Genomic DNA, 20,594 nt, shown 5'->3' with positions numbered 1-20,594 from the left:
TTAGTTCTTAAGCCCCATTTCACACCTACTAAATCAGAGCCTCTGAGGATGGGGCCCAAGTTTTCCATATGATTTTGATACAGGCTAACATTTGACAAGTTCTAGGTTTTTCTCAGGTGGTTTGATCTTCTACTTTAAGGTAGTCATGGTAGTCATCATGGTTTCCATGGAGTCTAGTGGCATTTATTTATTTTTGATGCCCAGAGAGATGCTAATGGTCTTTAGAATGTGAGGTCTTACAGTGACAAATGTCTTTGTGGTATTCTTGCTTAAAGTCAAGTCTGTTTTGCAGGCCTCTGTTCTGCCTTCCGAGGCAAGATTGGCCATTTCAGAGAGAAAAATTTATAAAGAATAGATGAAATTTAATGTGAAAAATACAAAAGCACCATTGTTTTCAGCCTAACATCCATACGCCAAAATACTATGAGCCATAATACTGCATAAAATGAATTGGCAGATAAATGGTGCCAAAGATCTTTTATTAGCATTGGGTCTATTCCAACTTTAATATAACTCCAGCTCAAAATTTTACAAATAGTAGAAAATCAAGTCTGTTTAATTTGGCTTTTCAGCTTCATTGGCCAGTGTCACTTTTACCTGGTAAATATATTAAGTTATTGCCATCTTGTTATGAAAGCCACCATAATGTTCATGCCACTTTATTGTACTAAAGGTGGTGTGGTGAATATTTAACATACTTAAAGTCACATCCTTCCATCTATAAAAATACAGTGTTGGTACACTGAGAGCATGGCACGTATCTGACTAGTTTCCCTTGTGATCACAGAGAAGTAATTCAGCCAGATGTGATGGAGGAAATGGTGGTATCATGTGTTATTAAGCACTTGAACTTAGTTGATGCACTGCAGTCCCTAATAAATTTCCAGTATCAAGAAGAACATGCTGAGGAATATGATTTACTGTGTAAAATCATGGGAGAGACATTTAAGAAACTCAATGCCATGGAGAGACAGCTGCAGGTAAGTGAAAGTTAAAAGTATTTAGATGTCTCTTATAACTATTGGAAATGACGTCTTTCCTAAAAATTTAACGATGTTTAAAAAGTGATCTGAAAAAAAAAGAGAAAAAGTATTGAATGACTATATTCTGTAACAGGAACCAACATAGTGGAAAAAGAAGTATCTGAATTTTAAAAAGTTATTGTGACTAAAATTTCTAAAGTCACAGATTCCTTATTTTGCACCTAGTTCACTAGTTTTCTATTTTAATATGTCAGAGTGTTGCAGAATTGGAACAGAAATGGCAGAGTGAAGTTGATGATGCCATGCAGGGGAAACTGGAGAACAACATGCCTTTCTTCTATGATTACCACTTTAACGAGGTGAGCGAGTTGTATGACTCATCACTGGGCATTGCTGTTTGTTATACTGGGCCGGCCAAAAGGTTTGCTCAGGTTTTTCTGAAACCTCTTTCAGAAAACCCAAACGAACATTTTGGCCAGCCCAATACAATGATACATACTGTATGTGGAAATTAAAAAAAAAAGTCATTCTTAAAATGTTGCATACCTCAAAATGTACCCAATCTCTAAAAAAGGTTAAATAAATTTGATTGGATTAACATGTCAGTGATACAAAGAGTCACTCAAATTATTCAACTGATTAATAGTTTTATAGAGCAGTTATCATTGTCAAATTCTGCTTTCAAGCCTTTTTAAAAAAGACAAGAGTTACAAGCAATAAAGAAATCTCTGGAAAGTAGTCAATGCCATTTTTAATCATTAAAATATCAAGTAGTAACTTATAAATGTGCTTCTGGTGTAGAAACATGGACCAAAGGTGGGTTTTTGTCCCTGAAATTTTCTGTTCCTTGTAACACGTACAGTAAAATTCGGTTTTTGCAGATCCTGCATACCATCTTTCCTTGATTTTTCCTTCTTTAGAACAAAATGAAAGAACTAGAACTTTTGTGTTCAATGAAGGAAGTCTCCTTTGATGGAAATGATCTTGAAAACATGGTGCTATCTCTGAGGTTAGTGATGTTAGTAACTGTGTAAAGCTAATTTATCACCTTGATGCTCAAAATAAAATGCAAAGATCGCATCTCTTAACAGATATTTTAAAAAATACTATGCATTCACTAAATATTTTAGAGTTGAAACTTCTTTGGTATTTGGAAATTTTGATTTTAGCCTTCAAGAGTTAGCATATAGGCATCTAAAACTGGGCTAGAAGAACTAAAACTGGCCACAGTTAAAGCACTGCCTTCCTTGGATGGGGCAGGGAGAAGGTGGGCAATGTTCATCAGGTTACTTCCATTTAGTTTCTCCTCTGTCTTCTCATATCCTCTGTGATTAAACACTTTGGTTTTGGTAAACCAGAGGACGACTAAATGCACATCAGTCTTTCTTTATAGGGAGAAGTTCCTACAAGAAGTGAATTCTCTTATTCAGAAACCCTCCCACCCACTGGCTAAAACGAAGACGTTAGTGAAGAGCCTAATGAACCGAGCCGAGCTGCTGCTGCATGTCACCATTGCGGCCCAGTCTGGCCTCACGAGAAGCATCTCAGGGACCCCTGCGGAAACACCGGGTACTGCTGACAGCACGCCCTGCAAGGCCCTCTGCGCTAGTCTGTTCATAGGACACACACTCGCTATTTTTAAAAAAGAAAGAAAATAACTCTTGTGTACTTGTAGAAAGGAAAAAAAGGAAATTTCAATGTTATTTTGCTTTTTACTTTTTCCAGCCAAGAAATGCTTTCCATTGAAGTCATGTGGTGCTTTGTGAGTCATCTAAGCATTGGGGGAGTGCCTTGTCACCTGCCTTGTTTAGTTTTGGGGGAGCATCTAAGGAGCACAGTGACATATATTTTTATAATCCAGTGAGCCTCACTTTTAGATTATGGATTATCATTTTCATAGTAACATATAATTAGTCAACTTTGTGAATCCTGTACTGCATCATATTTTCCTCTTGAAACTGAGTTTGCGTTTCCTTTTTAGTAATTATGTGGAATCTTCTAGCATAAATTTGTACTATTAACTTATTTCCTGATCACATTTTAATTGTTAGCCTGAGAATGCATTTCTCAGGGAAATCAATGAGTCTTCTTACTTAAGTCAGATCCACAACACTGGGCAGAGCCCATAATAGCAAGCGTTAATTCTCACTCTGAGAGAATAAGTCACAAGCATGCTCTTAAACGAAAGACTCCATGTTGTCTGGCCCCATTGCCCAATGGACACTATGGAACCAGTGAACTTGTTTCCATCCCAGCTGACTCTCCAGGGCTCTTCTCACTAGGGAGAGAAGTCTAGGATGACTCCTAGGTTTCTGATCCCAGTAATAGGGTTTCCCTCCCTGAGAACATCAAGGGAAGCTTTCCAGACATGAGATAATGATCACATGCCAAGGTGATCTGCTATGCCACGTCTCTGGCCATGTTAGCCTGAGTTCATTAAAGCGCCCCCCCCGACCCCAAATTTTCCCACTCAATAAGGCTAGTGGTGCTTTCCAAGAGGCTCTTGGCACCAGAGATGATGAACCAGTAATTTCCTAAGAGATAATATCTTGAAAAATTATAATTTTTTTTAGATTAAAGCTATCTAACTGTTCTTAAGACAGATTCAAAATGACCTCAACTTTCTTAACATCTTTCTTCTTAGCTGATCTTCACATGCAGTTTTGTCTGCTTCCATTAAAGTATTCTTTTACAGAACACCTATTTCCTAGATAGGAGCCATATATCATATAGGAAGGGCCAGTCAGATTCTAGGAAAAGTGTAATATTTAGTCACACCAGCTATGATCAAAACAGAGGTTTTACCAAATGGCAGTAAGTCAGCAAAGTAAATCCAGGATTAAAGGGGGATCAAAGGCCATCTCTGAAAAAAAAAAAAAATGATGTGCATTTATTTGAATTAAGATTATTTGCTTCCAGAGACTATTTTCTCTGTCCTGTCTTGATTTTTAGAATCCTTATATTAAAGTTAACAATGGGAATTCCCTGGCAGTCCAATGGTTAGGACTCCTAGCTTTCACTCCTGAGGACCCTGGTTTAATCCCTGGTTAGGGAACTAAGGTCCCACCAGCCACATGGCCTGGCCGAAATAAATAAAAACATAAAGTTAACACTGTTAGTCTATGAATTTAAATAAATTTTTCAGGCTTTCTTTGGAAACCCAATTTAATAGAAGAATGTGGTTTTTCAAGCTGAAGTAATTTTTAACCTTGGTATTCGAGGTTTAAACCTGTTTTCAATTTTTTAAAAAATTGGCCTAAAAATCATCTGTGCCTTGTGCTGGCTGGTTTGGGGGCCGATTTCCTGGAAAACAAAGGTACTCTTAGTTTGGTGGTCCCTTGTTGGTTTTTGCTGTCTCTGTGTCATTCTTACAAATAGGATAGCAGATACGTCAACCTTCTTCTTCCTTTCTGTTCCAGCTTGTAAATCAGCCTCTGAAACAAAGGTGATCTCTCATGCTGTGCGGCAGCCTGTTTTCCTTCGCAGCATGTCGGCTCCTTCTGACCTGGAAATGATCGGTAATGAAGATTTGGAATTTACTAGAGCAAATCAGAGGTAAATAGCTGAGGGCCAAGGTCGGATCCCCACATGCTGCCACGCCCCTTCACAACACACTCCCTGAGCGGGTCTCCTGTTTGGCCATAGGCGGCGCCACGTGACCAGCCACCGCAGCAGCTCCTTCACGCTCCTGCAGTCACTGGCCATAGAGGACAGCAGGGACAAGCCCACCTACAGCGTGCTGCTGGGCCAGCTGTTTGCTTTCATCGGCACCAACCCTGACCAAGCAGTACGTCATGTTGTTTGTTGGTTGGTCTTGTAATGTTTGTTTGTTTGAGTGTGCTGGGTCTTAGTTGTGGCATGCGGGATCTAGTTCCCTGGCTGGGAATCGAACCCCGGTCCCCTGCATTGTGAACTCGAGCTCCAGCCGCTGGACCACGGGGGAAGCCCCTGTTCGTCATGATTTGCTAAGCAGCTGAGTAGCGCGGGAGGTGCTGTGAGCGCAGGAGTCAGGCACGCTTCCTTCTCACGTTCAGGTTTCCAGCAGCAGCTTTCTGCTGGCCGCGCAGACGAGATGGCGGCGGGGAAACACCCGCAAGCAGGCGTTGGTGCACATGCGGGAGTTGCTGACGGCGGCCGTGCGCGTCGGGGGAGTGACGCACCTCGTGGGGCCAGTGACAATGGTCCTTCAGGGCGGACCCAGGTCAGTTGTTTCTGTTAGTTTACCCTGTCCTGTCTGGGATGGGCAAAGATTCCTCTTGGGGCCAAATGTTAGATCATGGTGTTTGCTAGTGTTTTCCCCTAAAATAATGTATTTTTCTAAAAATGGAACAGGATATAATTTAAAAATTCAGCACATGTAACAAAAAGTAAATTCTCCTTACCTTCCTTTTCTAAATTCCACTATTAAGAGCTTGCTTCATCAACTATACACCCGTAAATAGCTATTTCATTCTTCTTGTGTGCTTAAGTGTTTGTGTTATTTTTTTTTTAAACTCAATTCAGATTATATTTCACGTGCCTTATTGTAATCAGTTGTTTTCCTCAATAAATTTTGGACATCTGTATCTTTTCATATTAATATATATAGCTCTGCTTTATAGCTTTTAAGACCTAAACAGAGCTTTATTATATGCTATATTTATTTAACTCCTCAGCTGCTGATGAACACATGGGTTCATTCATTCTCTCTTTCACTCTCCATCTTTTCTTTCATCCCTCCTTTCTTCTTCCTGTTTTGTTTTGCTTTTCTATTAACAATAGTGCTGCAATCAACAACCTTATATGCCTATATTTTTGTATACTTTGGTGCTTATTTTTATTGGATCAAATTTCTAATAACATAATTGTAGATACTAACTTTGAGGAAGGGTTTATAACTTATTTGTGAGGAGTTTTTCTATACTAATGCCTGACTGGACTTCAAAGGTACTTAGATAGAAATAAAAAAGGTATTCTCTGCAAGGACTGGACTACAACTGCTGGAGGCTGCTTGTGCCTCCTGACAGCTCTCAGGAACTCTGGCCAAGAAGCAGAAGCAATAGTTGGAGGGAAACATGAACTAAGAGCTAACATGACTGTCTTGAGAAATTTCTGTGTCAATCAGAAGAAGGCAGGTAATTCTTTGGAAATAAACAACTCCCAAACTCTCAGTATTAAACAACTAAATTTTAGTTTTTGCTCAGGTCCCTCACAAGTCTATGTAGGCTTGTGGTAATTACAGAGAGCTTGGAACAGAGGAGGGGATAACCATCTTGAAAGCTGTCAAGCCCCTTGTCAGAGCTGTGGCTCATTGGCCAGACTAGTCACATGCCCACCCGACTACACCGGTTCCCAGAAGGCATAGTGAGTTACACTAATGACTACCACGGCTCACTTCCAGAAGTTTCTCTCTAACACTGGCAGCATTATTCCTTTTCTCCTCATTACATTTCCCTCATGACATTATTAATGCCATATGTCAGACATTTTTAAAAATGCAGAAAATCCCCAAAGTACAAGATAAAAATCACCTGTAAATCCAGCATTTTAAAATAAACCCCCCCAAAAAATAAAATAAAACCCTTTAATGTTTTAGCATATTTGTTCAGTCTTTATTCTAACCTTAGTGATCTCCTATAATGTTTTTAGTGCTTATATAGCATTGCATCATATCCTTGAACCTTTATTAAGTCAATTTCCTATTTTTAAATCATAGTTTTTGTTTATTTCACTATTATAAGCAATATTATGTTGCATATCTTTGTAGATAAATTCAATAGTTCCAGTTTTCAACTAAAATTAATTGCTGCTGAATCTATCCCAGGTTGTGTTTTTACATTGGGAAAGTCTTATTTCCCAACTGGATTCTCATATTCTGCTAATAATTGGAGTGTGAACTTGCAAAGGACACTTAGCTAATGTATTTGTGTCTTGGTTTTCTCACTAGTACAGTTGCATTTACAGTATTCAGTACTGCATGGAATGAGGTAGGCCTGTCTCAAATGGTTTCATTATTAAATAAATTTGGGAAATGTTGGGTGCCATTCTCCTGCTCCGAGAGATATGAAGGACTTTAAAGCCTTGAGTTGTCCTGGAGTGAGGAACCCTGCTTACCTTTACCTAACCTAGGATTTCCCAGAGCATCCTAGAGTGTGGGCATTGTCTCTGAGGCACCCTTAGAAATCCTGCCCAACAGCCTTCTGTTGTCCTGTACTTTGGGAAACACCAGTCTCCAAGGTTCCTTCAGTTCTGGATTCATCTAGCCACTTTTGTGTTTCTCAGAAGACCTCTCCTGCTTTCGTGTTCACTACTGCTGTTCTTGACACGGTTGAGGAAGCCTGAGCTTTGGTTCTGTTTCCTAGAATTGAAGAACTGACCTGTGGTGGGATGGTTGAGCAGGTCCAGGAAGCTTTCGGTGAGACCATGACCTCTGTGGTGTCTTTGTGCGCACGTTACCCTATCGCATGTGCAAATAGCATCGGACTCTTATGTACTATACCTTATACCAGGTAAGGAATGCTTACCTTTTAGTATATGTAAGTTACACCACAATGTCATCAATTAAATAGAAATATTTTTATTTATTAAAAATATTTTTTAAAAAGATTTTTTGATTTTGGTTATCCAGTGACACTATCACTCTGATTAAATGAGCTTGTCGCCTGACAAACACCTAAAGTTACTATGTAAATTCTTATTGTTGAGTTCCTACATGATCAAAGGTGGATCCCCATTAGAAATTATGTTACATTGTCAAAATGGATAAGTTTGGAGGAAAGAAAAGGTCCCTAGGAAGTTACTTATATTGGGCAAAACTTTCTGCCTTTGCACATTTCCTTTCTTTGTTTTGTGATTGAGAGTTTGAAGATATCAAGCATTCATGAAGTCAGTCTTTAAACCCCCTTATAATAAAAATATGCAATTTTTTTCTATTATGATAAGCTTGTGTTGATTCCATTGATTTTTACTTTGCTATCCTGTATGAACTAACCAGAACTTGAAATTCATTATTCATGAAGGAAGTTGTCATTCTAAAAATTTCTGTGTTGAGTTTTACATGGTAGCATCCTAAGTTGAAAATAAAGGACTATATTGACATGTTTTATGGCCCTTTGATAACCTGGATCTTAAGTGAGAAGTTCCTAAGAGCTGGTCAGTTATGTTTCTTTCAATCAACCCTTTCTGCCTGGCCAGGAGTGAAGAGAAGTGCCTGGTGCGGAGTGGCCTTGTTCAGCTCATGGATCGACTGTGCAGCTTGAGCAGTCAGACTGAGTCCAGTTCCAGTGAGAAACAAACCAAGAAGCAGAAGGTGGCCACCATGGCCTGGGCAGCCTTCCAGGTGCTTGCCAACCGCTGCGTTGAATGGGAAAAAGAAGAAGGTGAGAAGCAGGGTCCCTTTCTATAATAGAGCTCCTTGATTTCTTCTATTGATGTGTTTTTTTTTTTTATTTATTTAGTATTTGTACTGGATGGGGAAAAGAAAGACTATTAAATTACATAACTAGATTGATTTAATCAATTATGATTTCATGGGAGCCTCTTCATCAGCATGGTTCTGTGAAAATTTTTATCACTGTGCTATGACATTTAACAATATCCTAATGCAAAAGGCATTATGCTAAGTGAAATAACCCAGGCACAGAAAGACAAATACTGCAGTGATCTCAGTTACGTATGGAATCTAAAAAGCCAAACTGATAGAAACCAGAGAGTAGAACCGTGGTCACCAGGGCTAGGGGGGCAAGGGGAATGGGGAGATTTTGCTTCAAAGGACACACTTTCTGCTGTAAGATGAGTAAGTTCTGGAGCCCTAATGTACAACTTTGTGGTTGGAGTTCATGATACTTCACTTATACATAAAACTCGCTGAGAAGATGTCTTGTATTTTTACCCACCATACGCACACACAGAGAGGTAATCATCACGTTGTATACCTTTTAAAAAACTCACATTCTACAGTCTGAGTATATACAGTTTTTGTTTGCTAGTCACACCTCAGTAAAGCTGAGGGGGCTGGGAGGAGCGATGACCACCTGAAAGAGGACAGTAACCCCAGGAAATTGAAGACATCTCTCCTTTCCTTCTTGCCATCACTGCTAATGGTGTCTGAATAGATACTTTTATGAAATGATTTTTCAGTTGTACTTTTGAGATCCTATTTCCAAATCATATGTTCAGTCAGCAATCCAACATAAAAAGTAAACTTGAAGGATAACTTCTGCATACGATCCCAGGTATATAACGTGTGATTCACTGTGTGTTTTATTGTTCTGGGAGCCAGGCATAGGATGACTGAGGCATTGTTCCTCCCCTTAAAATAAATGGTCCAGTGGGGGAAATAGGCCAGTGAACAAATAACTCCAGTGCAATCAGTGCCATGATCAAGGCGAGCACAAGGTGCTCTAGGAGGAGCACAGAGGTCCCTACAGACTCTCTGTACTAAGGGGTCAGGCAGAGCTTCCCAAAGAAGGTGATGTGAGCATTTTTCTTGAGGGGTAAGGAAGTCTTCCCAAGTAGAATGAACAGTCAGTGGCAAATAACTTTTGTGGCTTTTATGAGAGTGCTTGAAAATGGGAAATCCAAGAAGATCTTTTATTGTGTTTGAGAAGAGGTCAGGTGTGAGTTAAATATCAGGATGTTTTCCAAAAAAGAAACAGGCTCACAGACAACAAACTCGTGTTTACCAGTGGGGAGAGGGAGAGAGGAGGGGCGACATAAGGGGAGGGCACTGTGAAAGTGAGAGTGAAGTCGCTCAGTTGTCTCCGACTCTATGCGACCCCATGGACTGTAGCCTACCAGGCTCCTCAGTCCGTGGAATTTTCCAGGCATGAGTACTGGAGTGGGTTGCCATTTCCTTCTCCAGGGGATCTTCCTGACCCAGGGATCAAACCCAGGTCTCCCTCATTGCAGGCAGACGCTTTACGGTCTGAGCCACCACTTTGGGGGAAGCCCCAAACTGTTGTGTATAAAGTGAGCTACAAGGACATACTGGACAACACAGGGAATATAGCCAATATTTTATAACTAAAAATGGAATACAACCTTGAAAAATTGTGAATCACTATATTGTACACCTGTAGTTTATATTGTACATCAACTACTTCATGAAAGAAAAAAAAAAGATGTTTTCATCCCAGGAAAATGATAATTCTTCCCAGTAAAAGTATGTTTCTGAGTTTTGTGTGGATTAATTATATTCAATTTTAATTAAGAAAAATGTCTTTTCCTGGGACTTCCCTGGTGATCTAGTGCTTAAGAATCCACCTTGCAATTCAGGGAACACGGGATCAGTCCCTGGTTGGGGAACTAAGATCCCACATGCCTCGGAGCAGCTGAGCCTGCAGGCTGCAACTACTGAAGATAAAAGAAAAAAAAGAATTATGTATTTCCCCAACATTGAATCAGTTTTCAAGTTACTGTTACCTGCTTTATGTTTCTGTGTGTGCTTAGTCGCTCAGTCGTGTCCGACTCTGCAACCCATGGACTGTAGCCCCACCAGGCTCCTCTGTCCATGGGGATTCTCCAGGCAAGAATACTGGAATGGGTTGCCATGCCCAGTTGTTATCTAATGAGATACACTAATCGGATGGCTAACAAAATACTGAGCAGGTTAAAGAAAAATTGGGCAAACAGAGGCTTAAGTGCAGACCCGCCACAGCTGCAGACTCACCACGCCTTCCTGGGGTTTTCACCGTGCTTTTTCTTGCTTGAACTCTGAAGGCGGCTCCACGGAGGCCGTGCACTCAGGTCTGGCCCGTCAGGTGTCCAGCCTTCTCACGAATCACCTTGCCCGAGCAACCGAGTGCTGCGGCAACCAGGCTGCTGGGAACGATGCCCTCCAGGACGTCCTGAGTCTCCTCAATGATCTCTCAAGGTATGGAAGACGCCCTGGAGCTATGGGAGGAGGTGGCTTTTCCTCTGAGTGATGAAATTCCTTTGGGGAGAGGGTGACTGTCTTTAGTTCAGTTCAGCTCAGTTCAGTCGCTCAGTCGTGTCCGACTCTTTGCAACCCCATGAATCGCAGCACGCCAGGCCTCCCTGTCCATCACAAACTCCCAGAGTTTACCCAAATTCATGCCCATCGAGTCAGTGATGCCATCCAGCCATCTCATCCTCTGTCGTCCCCTTCTCCTCTGCCCCCAATCCCTCCCAGCATCAGGGTCTTTTACAAATGAGTCAACTCTTCTCATGAGGTGGCCAAAGTATTGGAGTTTCAGCTTCAGCATCAGTCCTTCCAATGAACACCCAGGACTGATCTCCTTCAGGATGGACTGGTTGGATCTCCTTGCAGTCCAAAGGACTCTCAAGAGTCTTTTCCAACACCACAGTTCAAAAGCATCAATTCTTTGGCGCTCAGCTTTCTTCACAGTCCAACTGTCACATTCATACATGACCACTGGAAAAACCATAACCTTGACCAGACGGACCTTTGTTGGCAAAGTGTCTCTGCTTTTTAATATGTTATCTAGGTTGGTCATAACTTTGCTTCCAAGGAGTAAGCATCTTTTAATTTCATGGCTGCAGTCACCATCTGCAGTGATTTTGGACCCCCCAAAAATAAAGTCTGACACTGTTTCCACTGTCTCCCCATCTATTTCCCATGAAGTGATGGGACCAGATGCCATGATCTTAGTTTTCTGAATGTTGCGCTTTAAGCCAACTTTTTCACTTTCCTCTTTCACTTTCATCAAGAGGCTCTTTAGTTCTTCTTCACTTTCTGCCATAAGGGTGGTGTCATCTGCATATCTGAGGTTATTGATATTTCTCCCGGCAATGTCTTTAGAAGCATCTAAATTACTAGGCCGTCCTGACATGCTCCTGCCTCAAGAAAAATAGTAGAGAATACAGTCGTTGAAAAATAACATTTAGTTCCAAAATGTGGAAATTATTTATTTGAATATCTTTACCACAAAATTACATATTATCATTTACTCCAATACTTTGCTGGTAACAGCTGCTAGCCTTTCAGGTAGGTGCCACTGCATTCAGTAACCGAACAGCTTAACCTTCATTATAGCAAGATTAAAGATTAACCAGCCAGGACTTGTAATTAATTCACCTTCTCATGCTGTGTCTTTGAAAGAAGATATTCTTCGGAGGTTTAATCATGTGTGAGCTGTGAGGCCCACAGAGGTTTGTCCACCTAAGGCTGCTTATTCTCTGGTTTCTGCTGAAATGTAACAGGTTCAGCTGTGGCAGAGCCCAGACTCTTGAGGTCTGTACAACACTGTATTGTCTCTTTGGTCTTGAAGCACTTCTTGAAAAGGAATAAAAGACTAAACTAAAAGCCTCCTAGCTTGGATTTCTAAGCCCTGATGCTTTGTGAATCATGCTGAACTAGAGAATCTCAATTAACTAAACATAAGGAATCAAAAAATTTTCAAAAATCTTTTAAAGTATTACTGGTCAATTATGAGCCTTCATCAGATGGTTATAAAAAAAACCTTCATAAAAATATATTGCCAAAATTCTGTGTCTTTCCATGAAATCTGAAGTCAGTTTGTTTAACCCCATTGAGGGAACCTTTGTTTCTGAATTTCTATAGATCAACATCCCCAACATTGTGGCCCTTTTCTTCCTCTCTTTGCAGGAGTCACATAGGTAAAGCCATCCTGAGCCAGCCAGCTTGTGTGTCCAAACTCCTCTCCCTGCTACTTGACCAACGCCCGTCCCCAAAGCTGGTTCTTATCATTCTTCAGCTGTGCCGGGCGGCACTCCCGCTGATGAGCGTAGAAGACTGTGGGAACGTGGAGCTCCCACCCTGGAGCTACTCCGTCCCCTCCCTAAACAGCGAGCAGGAGGATCCCAGCGACCCAGCGTCCAAGATCGCCTCGCTGCTCTTGGCAAAGCTGGCAGACTACGTGGTCCCAGGTGAGTCACCTCCAGGACGGGAGAAAGGTACCATCACTTCCTGTGGATGATCAGACCGAGCTTTCCCTTGTCCACAGTTGCAGCTGTCCTTCCTGTGATAAAAGGAAAGGGGGAAAGGGTAGGAGAGAGGGAGGAAAGAGAGATTCCAAAGCCAGTGCTTTCCCCATCCAGGGGAGCTGCACAAACAACTTTGCAATTTTTCTGTTTGCTTAAAGGATGTCAGACAGTCCTTTCTCCAACCGCTTCTGAACCTGACACCACGTTGACAAAAACCAGCCCCAAGAATTCCTTAAAAGGCGATAAAGATCCCGGAGAAGAGAGTGAAGCAGTGGATGGCAAGCTGTCTATCTTTATCCACAAGCGGGAAGACCAGTCTTCCCATGAAGTTCTGCAGCCATTACTAAGGTGATGATCGTAATAGTCCATTCCTTCAGGCATGAGCAATGTCACAGGCACTGTGCTGAGTAAGCCCCTTATAGATATCAACCATCTCAGCTCTCTTCACAAGTAATCACTGCTACTATCATCCCTGTCATTACACACGGACAAACTGAGGCAGAGCTGAAACATAGACACAGGTCCCTCTGACTTTAGAGCCTGAACTTTTCAACACAACTCTGTACTCAGTCTCTCTGAACCCGACAGAGTGAAAATCCTGTTGAGTATGTATCATTTGTGTCCAACCAAGTCTGTAGTGTGACCTCAGCTGTGAGAAGGAATAATGCAGCTTGGTTTTCAGTTATGGGTATCCTTCAGTCAAAGTAAAATTAGGGATACCATTGACTATGACGTAAAGAAGTAAGAAACTTTTTCAAAAGTCATAATTAATTGAAGTATGAATGATATGATTGCTCAACAAAGAAGTAAAAATATAATTATTGTTCAAAGATTACAAACCTGCAGGACCCTGTTAGTGGAATCCAGGACAACAAATTCTCTAAATTTAGGAGGAGTTTAGGGAATTTAGAAGAGAAATTTAGGGAATTTAGAAGAGATGTTTGTCTCAGATGGAAGAGTCCCCTCTTCAAATAAATGATTGAGTGATGGTGTCATCCTCATAATCAAGTCCCTTGTCTGCCATCATTGAAACCAAAAGCACTGTGGGCTACTGGCATAGGTTAAGCTGAGTCAGGGCAAGTCAGCACACAGATGAAGAAATTTCCAAGGAACATTCCTAGGCACTGTGAAATGTCATCATACAAACTTGGTGAAAGCTTTTTTGAGAGCCAGGTTGAGGAGGCAGGGGGAGCTAAATTCTTAGAAAGGAAGATCCAGTCATTCATACCCAGGCACCAGTCCAGGCTGTTATTAAAACCGCCTCACTTGGAGATTCAGATCCCTCACTGAGGCCTCCCAAGGGCCTGGCCTTCTCTTTATTTTAGGATCAGCTTGTCACTTAGTTTGTCATCATCACACATGTTTTTAATTATCATTATAACTCTTAAAAAATTGTTGTTTTGATCCCTAAAAGTGCTATAATTGAGCAATAAAGAGCATTTCCTTTTGAAAAATTGAGTCTTACTCTGGATTTTTGTTACAGCATGTATGGGTGGCCTGGCCATTACCAGGTTGCCTCATGGCCTGCAGTCCCCAGCTGTGACCATCCTGTAAAATCATTGCCTCTCTCTGACTTCCCATTTCAGTAGCTCAGAAGGACGGCCCTTCCGACTTGGTACTGGTGCCAACATGGAAAAAGTTGTGAAAATGGACCGAGACATGACGAAGGTAACCCCAATGTGGAGGAACCTGCTCCAACAAGAACCACAGTTGAGAACATTTACCAGGCTTCAGGTTTTGGGGAGAAATTTTTTTAAAAACATTCACGTTACCACAAAGAAGCAGGGTGAGAAATTGAAGTCATTGAGGTTATTTTCAAGAAGATTAGTCAAAATCAATTTATCATCTAACCAACAAGGACCTACAGTATAGCACATGAAACTCTACTCGATGTTGTATGACAGCCTGGATGGGAGGGAAGTTAGGGGGGAATGGATACATGTATGTGTATAGCTGAGTCCCCTGCACTGTTCACCGGAAACTGTCACAGTATTGTGTTTTGTTTTCATTTAAGGATAATTTGCTTTACAGTTTGTTTTGCATTGGTTTCTACCAGACATCAACGTGAATCAGCCATAGGTTTACCCATATTGAAACTATCACAATATTGTTAATACACCAATAGAAAATGAAAAGTTTAAATTAAAAAAGATCAATTTATCATTAATATTAAAATATGGAAGAGAACTCTTGATTTTGACTTAGAAATTTTCTTAGCTCTGTTAAGAAAGTTCTACATCGTAAAAATAGTTAAAAAGTGATCATAGGGTGAAAGGTTAAAAGAGTCATAATAATGGATAATAAGAAATAAAGACAAATAGCTCATAAAAAATATGTCCAGTTTCACAAATTACACAGTAAATAAATAAAGGGAAAGAATAAAAAATATTAGTACTGTGTCATTTTTACCTATCCCCCTGATAATGTTAAGACTGATGATACCCTTTATTGCCAAGGTGAGGGTAAATAGGGCATTTTCAAGTATCCAGAGACAAGCTTATTCTTGGCAGTTCTGTTTGTAAAAAATAAAATAGAACTCATGTACCCATAAATAGGGGATTTGTTAAAGAAATTATTACACCCATTTGAGGAAATGCTCTGAGCTTCCCTGGTTGCTCAGCGGTAATGAATCCACCTGCCAACGCAGGAGACTCAAGTTCAGTCCCTGGGTGGGGAAGATCCCCTAGAGGAGGAAGTGGCAACCAACTCCAGTTTTCTTCCCTGGGAAATCCCATGGACAAAGGAGCATGGCGTGCTACAGTCCACGGGGTCGCAAAGAGTCGAACATGACTTAGTGACTAAACAACAACAACGAAATACTGTACAACCATAAGAGTAGCCAGATATGTCTATATTGACATGGATATTCATAATATTTTATGGTATCAGATTCATATCAATGATCAAAATGCACGATGTTTTGATAACTGTTAAAAAGAATTCAAAACTGCATGTAGCATGACCTATGATTCTGTATGTCAGAATCTGCAGGAAAAAATTCTGGCAGACTAGCAATGATCTCTCTGACTGAGGACAAGGGATGCTTGTGGAGTTTTAACTTTCTGCAGTTCTAATATTTTAATATTTGCATCTGTAAAAATGAGCCTAGATTGGGGGACACAGATTTTTTAATGTAAGAGTGAAAAGAATATCATGAGAATCTTTAAACTGCCCCACAGGGTGGCTGCTGTGAGGTGATTACAGAAGAGGCGGCAGCTGCTCTTCGAAAAGCGACCAAGTGGGCACAGTCAGGCCTCATTGTCAGCGTTGGGCCACCCGTGGAGTCCCTCAACCCAGAGACCGTGAGCGGGCTGTCCACAGGGGACAAGAAGAAGACTGCCCAAACCTCCGTTTGCCGAGAGAGGAACTCCGAACTCGCCAGGTAAAGCCTTCCCTAGGGTAGAAGCTGTCTACTCTCTTCTCAGACTTACTGTGTGAAGGGCTTGTTTTGAGGGTTTTAATTTTATTTTGTAGAGTATTCATTTTTATTTATGTATTTATTTTTGGCCTCGCCATGTCACATGTGGGATCTTAGTTCCCTGTCTAGGAATTGAACCCATGCCCCCTGCATTAGGAGTGAGAAGTCTTAACCACTGGACCGCCAGGGAAATCCTGAAGGTTTTAATTTTATATCCTCCCCTTGACCTGCTGGAAGTGAGGAAGTGAGGCTCAAAATATCCAGCCATTGTAGTAGTTTCTCTCAAAGTCAAGTCAACCAGTGATGACCATTCACTTGGTGGATCTGATGCTGTGAGGGATGAATAGGGAGGCCCTCCAGCCTGAGTGCACATCTGAAGCTGGAGGACTGTTTTTCTGAGAAAGGCCACTACCAACACCAGCCACAGTTTTTTTGAGCAGCAGTAGTAAATTCTGGCCTTGCTTCCTTTACTTCATCCAAACGATATTTGTCACCATTCCAGCTCTTTACAGAAGGATGAGCACGTGTTGCCCCTGGTAAGTCTGGGTGAGATTCTATGCTTGCTGGCCAGAGGCAGATGCAGGGAAGTCACCAAAATCCACTTTTTCTAATATGGAGCTGGCCAAAAAGTTTATTAAGTTTTCTCAGTAATATCTTGCAGAAAAATACAAACCAACTTTTTGGCTAACCCACCATAATTAGAAAATGTTCCCATCTGGTGCCAAGTCTAAAGTCACTGTTCTGGCTTCTTTACCATCACGGGCCTTGACACTTTTCCCTGTTGACACTTGCAGGACCGACCCCGTCCGACCTTTCATCAGTGGGCACGTGGCAAACAGCATGGCCGCTGAGGTGATTGCCTTGCTTCATAGTTTGCTGATGGCACCTGAGTCAAATGCTGCTCAGATATGGACCACGACAGCAGAGAAGGTTAGTACGCTGTTATTACTTAAAGGAGGAGGCAGGACAGAAATCAGTTTTTTGTTCTAGCAAGGGACATTGTAACAGAGAGAGTTCCCATTTCAGCCAGATAGACTTGTGTTTCCCCTGAAATCTGCTTTGATTTAGTGGTTTCAACTCTGTTAACCCACATCTCTTATCACTGCCAGTTCTGCTTTCACAGAAGGCAGGCTAGTATTCTCAGGGGAAGAATGGCACACCTTGTTTCTCCTCCTTGCTTGTGTTCAATCGGTACTAACATTAGGAAGTCATGTATCCTTGGTTTACTGGATTTATTAAGTGGAGTTGGTGAGTCTTAAGGAGGCCTCTGTCAGATTTACACACCCTGAGCTCTTCAGTAATTCATCTTGACAAACTAGTCCAGTCTCCCAAAAACTAGAATTTGGTCATCAGTTTCCCTATTCCTAGTCATTCATCTTGTGAACACCTTATAACACATCCTAAAGGTAATTGGGTGTTGCAAGGTAGGTGGTATGCTATTATGGTCTTTCTTCAGATAAATTTTTGTCTTTATTTTAGGTGTTTTTTTTTTTTAACTGTGTTTGATTTGCTCATATTTCAAGGTTGTGCATTTCTGGTTTTGTCCAATTACGTAAGACCAATATGGCAAGAACATCAGTGGTCATTTCTGCTCGTTACTGCACCCCTCCTGTGTCCAGAGTTCCTTAGTCCAGGGGCCCTGTTGTCAACACTGCACCACCCTTAGTATCAAAACGACCAAAGTTCTAATTCCTGCCTTGTGGGCTGCTTCATATGTTTAGGTTCTGTCTCGTGCACTGATGTACATTCCACAGTTGGGGAAATATGCAGAAAGCATTCTGGAAAATGGCAGCAGTAGTGGCAGAAAGCTCGCCAAACTTCAGAGAATTGCCCGCCAGGCTGTGGCTGCACTGTGTGCACTTGGAGGCTTCAAAGAGACAATCAAGATCGGGTCTGAGGTCCAGGTAACCAGGCACCATTTTCCCAAGTCATCGCTTTCCCTTGTGTGTAAGTCCATTGATTCATCTATCAACTGTAAGACAAATACTATCCACCCAGTTGGACAAAAATTCTTGTTTCTTCAAGCTAAGAAACAAGTGGCTTCTCACCCACACAGTGCTGCAGATTATTCAGACGTCAGTACAGTACTGCACAGTAGCTAAAAGCCTTATGTCCTGTGCTGGTGTTAATACTGGGAGTGTCTTAGAATTGAGGCTTGAATTTGCTTCATACTGTGATCAACTTATGGAGAAGGCAATGGCAACCCGCTCCAGCACTCTTGCCTGGAAAATCCCATGGACGGAGGAGCCTGGTAGGTTGCAGTCCATGGGGTCGCTAAGAGTCGGACACGTCTGAGTGACTTCACTTTCACTTTTCACTTTCATGCATTGGAGAAGGAAATGGCAACCCACTCCAGTGTTCTTGCCTGGAGAATCCCAGGGACGGGGGAGCCTGTTGGGCTGCCGTCTATGGGGTCGCACAGAGTCGGACATGACTGAAGCGACTTAGCAGCAGCAGCAGTGATCACCTTGATATAAGGTTTTAGGACCTATTGTTTTAACTCACGTTCAGGGCTTGGCATCTGCATTATAAGAACCTTTTGCTGTAATGCCGATAATGACAGCTGTAGATTACTTCTCCCACTTGTCACATGAGATCGCTGCTCACACCATCAGCTTTGGTAGGTAGTGCTAACCCGTCTGTGTCTCTAGGTTTTAGGTAGAGGCATATCAGGAAGCATCGGAGTGGTGGCTTCTATCAACGAACAGGAAGGTATAGCTACAGTCAGATTCCCACCCATAGACTGTAGAAAGACTTCGCAAGCATCAGACACACTGACTATTCCATTGTCTAGACTTTGTGTTCCAAGATCAGAGGTAAGGTGATTTTTAAATGTATCCTCAAATGTCACTGCAAATGGTAACCATCCTGTAATGAATAATATGCACGTGCACAGTCCTGAAGCACAAATACTTGGTTTTCTTAAATTTTACTTATGATATGTATATACATATTGGGTGTAATTATTTAATAGTAACTTTGATGTGAAGATTTTTACCTAAATGACCAAATTCATTTCTTTGGTGAGGAATATTCCACAGTATGTTGTATGTTTAATTGTTTTGGTCTAGCTTGCAATTTTCTGTATGGTGATTTTTTTTTAATTGAAATTTTGAGAATTAACTCCAGATTATAATAACACCCTCATTTCTTATAAACTAACTACTTGAATTTAACTTTTTGCCATGCCCGCCCCCCACCGCCATCAGGCATTGCCTCTTCATAAACTGTCCATTACTGAGAAGGTAGTACAGGCAGTCCAGTCCATGTTGCTTCCTCAGGAGGGAAGTCTCTCTATTCATACCTCACTTCCTGCAACAGGAGATGGGTCAGCTCCTGTGATGGCAGTCGTTCGGCTCCTGGCTGAAATAAGAACAAGGTGAGCACCCTCCAGAGACCCCTTAATGTGCTGAGGTGGAGCAGGCCAGAGGGACAGAAGTCCTCCATGGGCCTCTGTGCCAGGTTTAGCCGGGTCCACAGCATGAACTTCATGCCAAACTGAGTGACAGAAACCATCCTCTTGTGCTGTGTTTACTACAGTTCTTGTTGCATTCCCCAACTTCTGTGCTTTGAAATAAAGTTTAGCTGTTTCCCTAAGGAAATAAACAATCAAAATATGACTGGTATATGAAGTGCATGCATAGACCCCACTGATTTGCTTTGGCCCAAGAGCTTTGTTCTATCACAGAAAGTCTTATGTCACTTGACCCTTTTTTAAGTAGTTCAGACCACATCAGTTACCTATCTGGTCTATCACTTTCCAAACTGCTGAGGAGAAAATAGGGAATGCTCACAAGTGTCAGAATTGGAAAGAAAACGCATTTATTTACAATTATACAACAGCAACAAGTTTCTTTTGACAATGAAACTTGCGAGAAAGTTCTAATATATGTTTTGAATCTGGTGAGAGAGATCAGTATACTGATTTCCCAAGCATTTGGATCCCTCTTGTTCTCAGAACATTAATATTGCCTACAGAGCACAGTTTAGGAAAAGGTGTTAGGAGACAGTGCTTATCTCGTAGCTGGCACTTGGTCTCTTCATGTAGGGAGATGGCAACCATTTCCCCCTTTTCCAATTGTCCATGCAGTGTCAGCAGTTACTGTGCGGGAAAAGAGAAGCTAGTTACATATATTCAAACCAATGCAGCTCAATAAAAAAGCAAGAGGAATGGAGAGTTGGAACCTTATTTAAATTAGTGGATAAAATTGATTGAAATGTTTTTCACAGTTGGCTTTTTAGAGAATGACCATTGATGACCTTGAAATATTGTAAATCTTTTAACA

General features: G+C 41.4%; 1 protein-coding gene across 5 annotated transcripts in view; it reads left to right on the top strand.

The window, feature by feature from the left end:
* The window catches only part of HECTD4 (HECT domain E3 ubiquitin protein ligase 4), a 170,985-nt gene that overhangs the window by 106,856 nt on the left and 43,535 nt on the right, over window positions 1–20,594 (top strand). For all 5 annotated transcript variants that reach the window (XM_065905048.1, XM_065905046.1, XM_065905047.1 and 2 more), the window contains exons 26-43: window positions 788–980; window positions 1,238–1,342; window positions 1,904–1,992; window positions 2,377–2,552; window positions 4,403–4,538; window positions 4,629–4,770; window positions 5,018–5,184; window positions 7,325–7,471; window positions 8,157–8,341; window positions 10,683–10,836; window positions 12,553–12,833; window positions 13,049–13,238; window positions 14,477–14,558; window positions 16,070–16,272; window positions 17,103–17,238; window positions 18,030–18,212; window positions 18,960–19,124; window positions 19,518–19,687. In XM_065905048.1, the coding sequence (XP_065761120.1) occupies window positions 788–980; window positions 1,238–1,342; window positions 1,904–1,992; window positions 2,377–2,552; window positions 4,403–4,538; window positions 4,629–4,770; window positions 5,018–5,184; window positions 7,325–7,471; window positions 8,157–8,341; window positions 10,683–10,836; window positions 12,553–12,833; window positions 13,049–13,238; window positions 14,477–14,558; window positions 16,070–16,272; window positions 17,103–17,238; window positions 18,030–18,212; window positions 18,960–19,124; window positions 19,518–19,687 (2,904 nt within the window). The remainder of the gene's footprint in view (window positions 1–787; window positions 981–1,237; window positions 1,343–1,903; window positions 1,993–2,376; window positions 2,553–4,402; window positions 4,539–4,628; window positions 4,771–5,017; window positions 5,185–7,324; window positions 7,472–8,156; window positions 8,342–10,682; window positions 10,837–12,552; window positions 12,834–13,048; window positions 13,239–14,476; window positions 14,559–16,069; window positions 16,273–17,102; window positions 17,239–18,029; window positions 18,213–18,959; window positions 19,125–19,517; window positions 19,688–20,594) is intronic.

Source organism: Muntiacus reevesi, chromosome 13 (genome assembly GCF_963930625.1).
Source record: "Muntiacus reevesi chromosome 13, mMunRee1.1, whole genome shotgun sequence".
NCBI classification, from domain to species: domain Eukaryota; kingdom Metazoa; phylum Chordata; class Mammalia; order Artiodactyla; family Cervidae; genus Muntiacus; species Muntiacus reevesi.
This window is presented reverse-complemented; position numbering and strand designations above follow the sequence as displayed.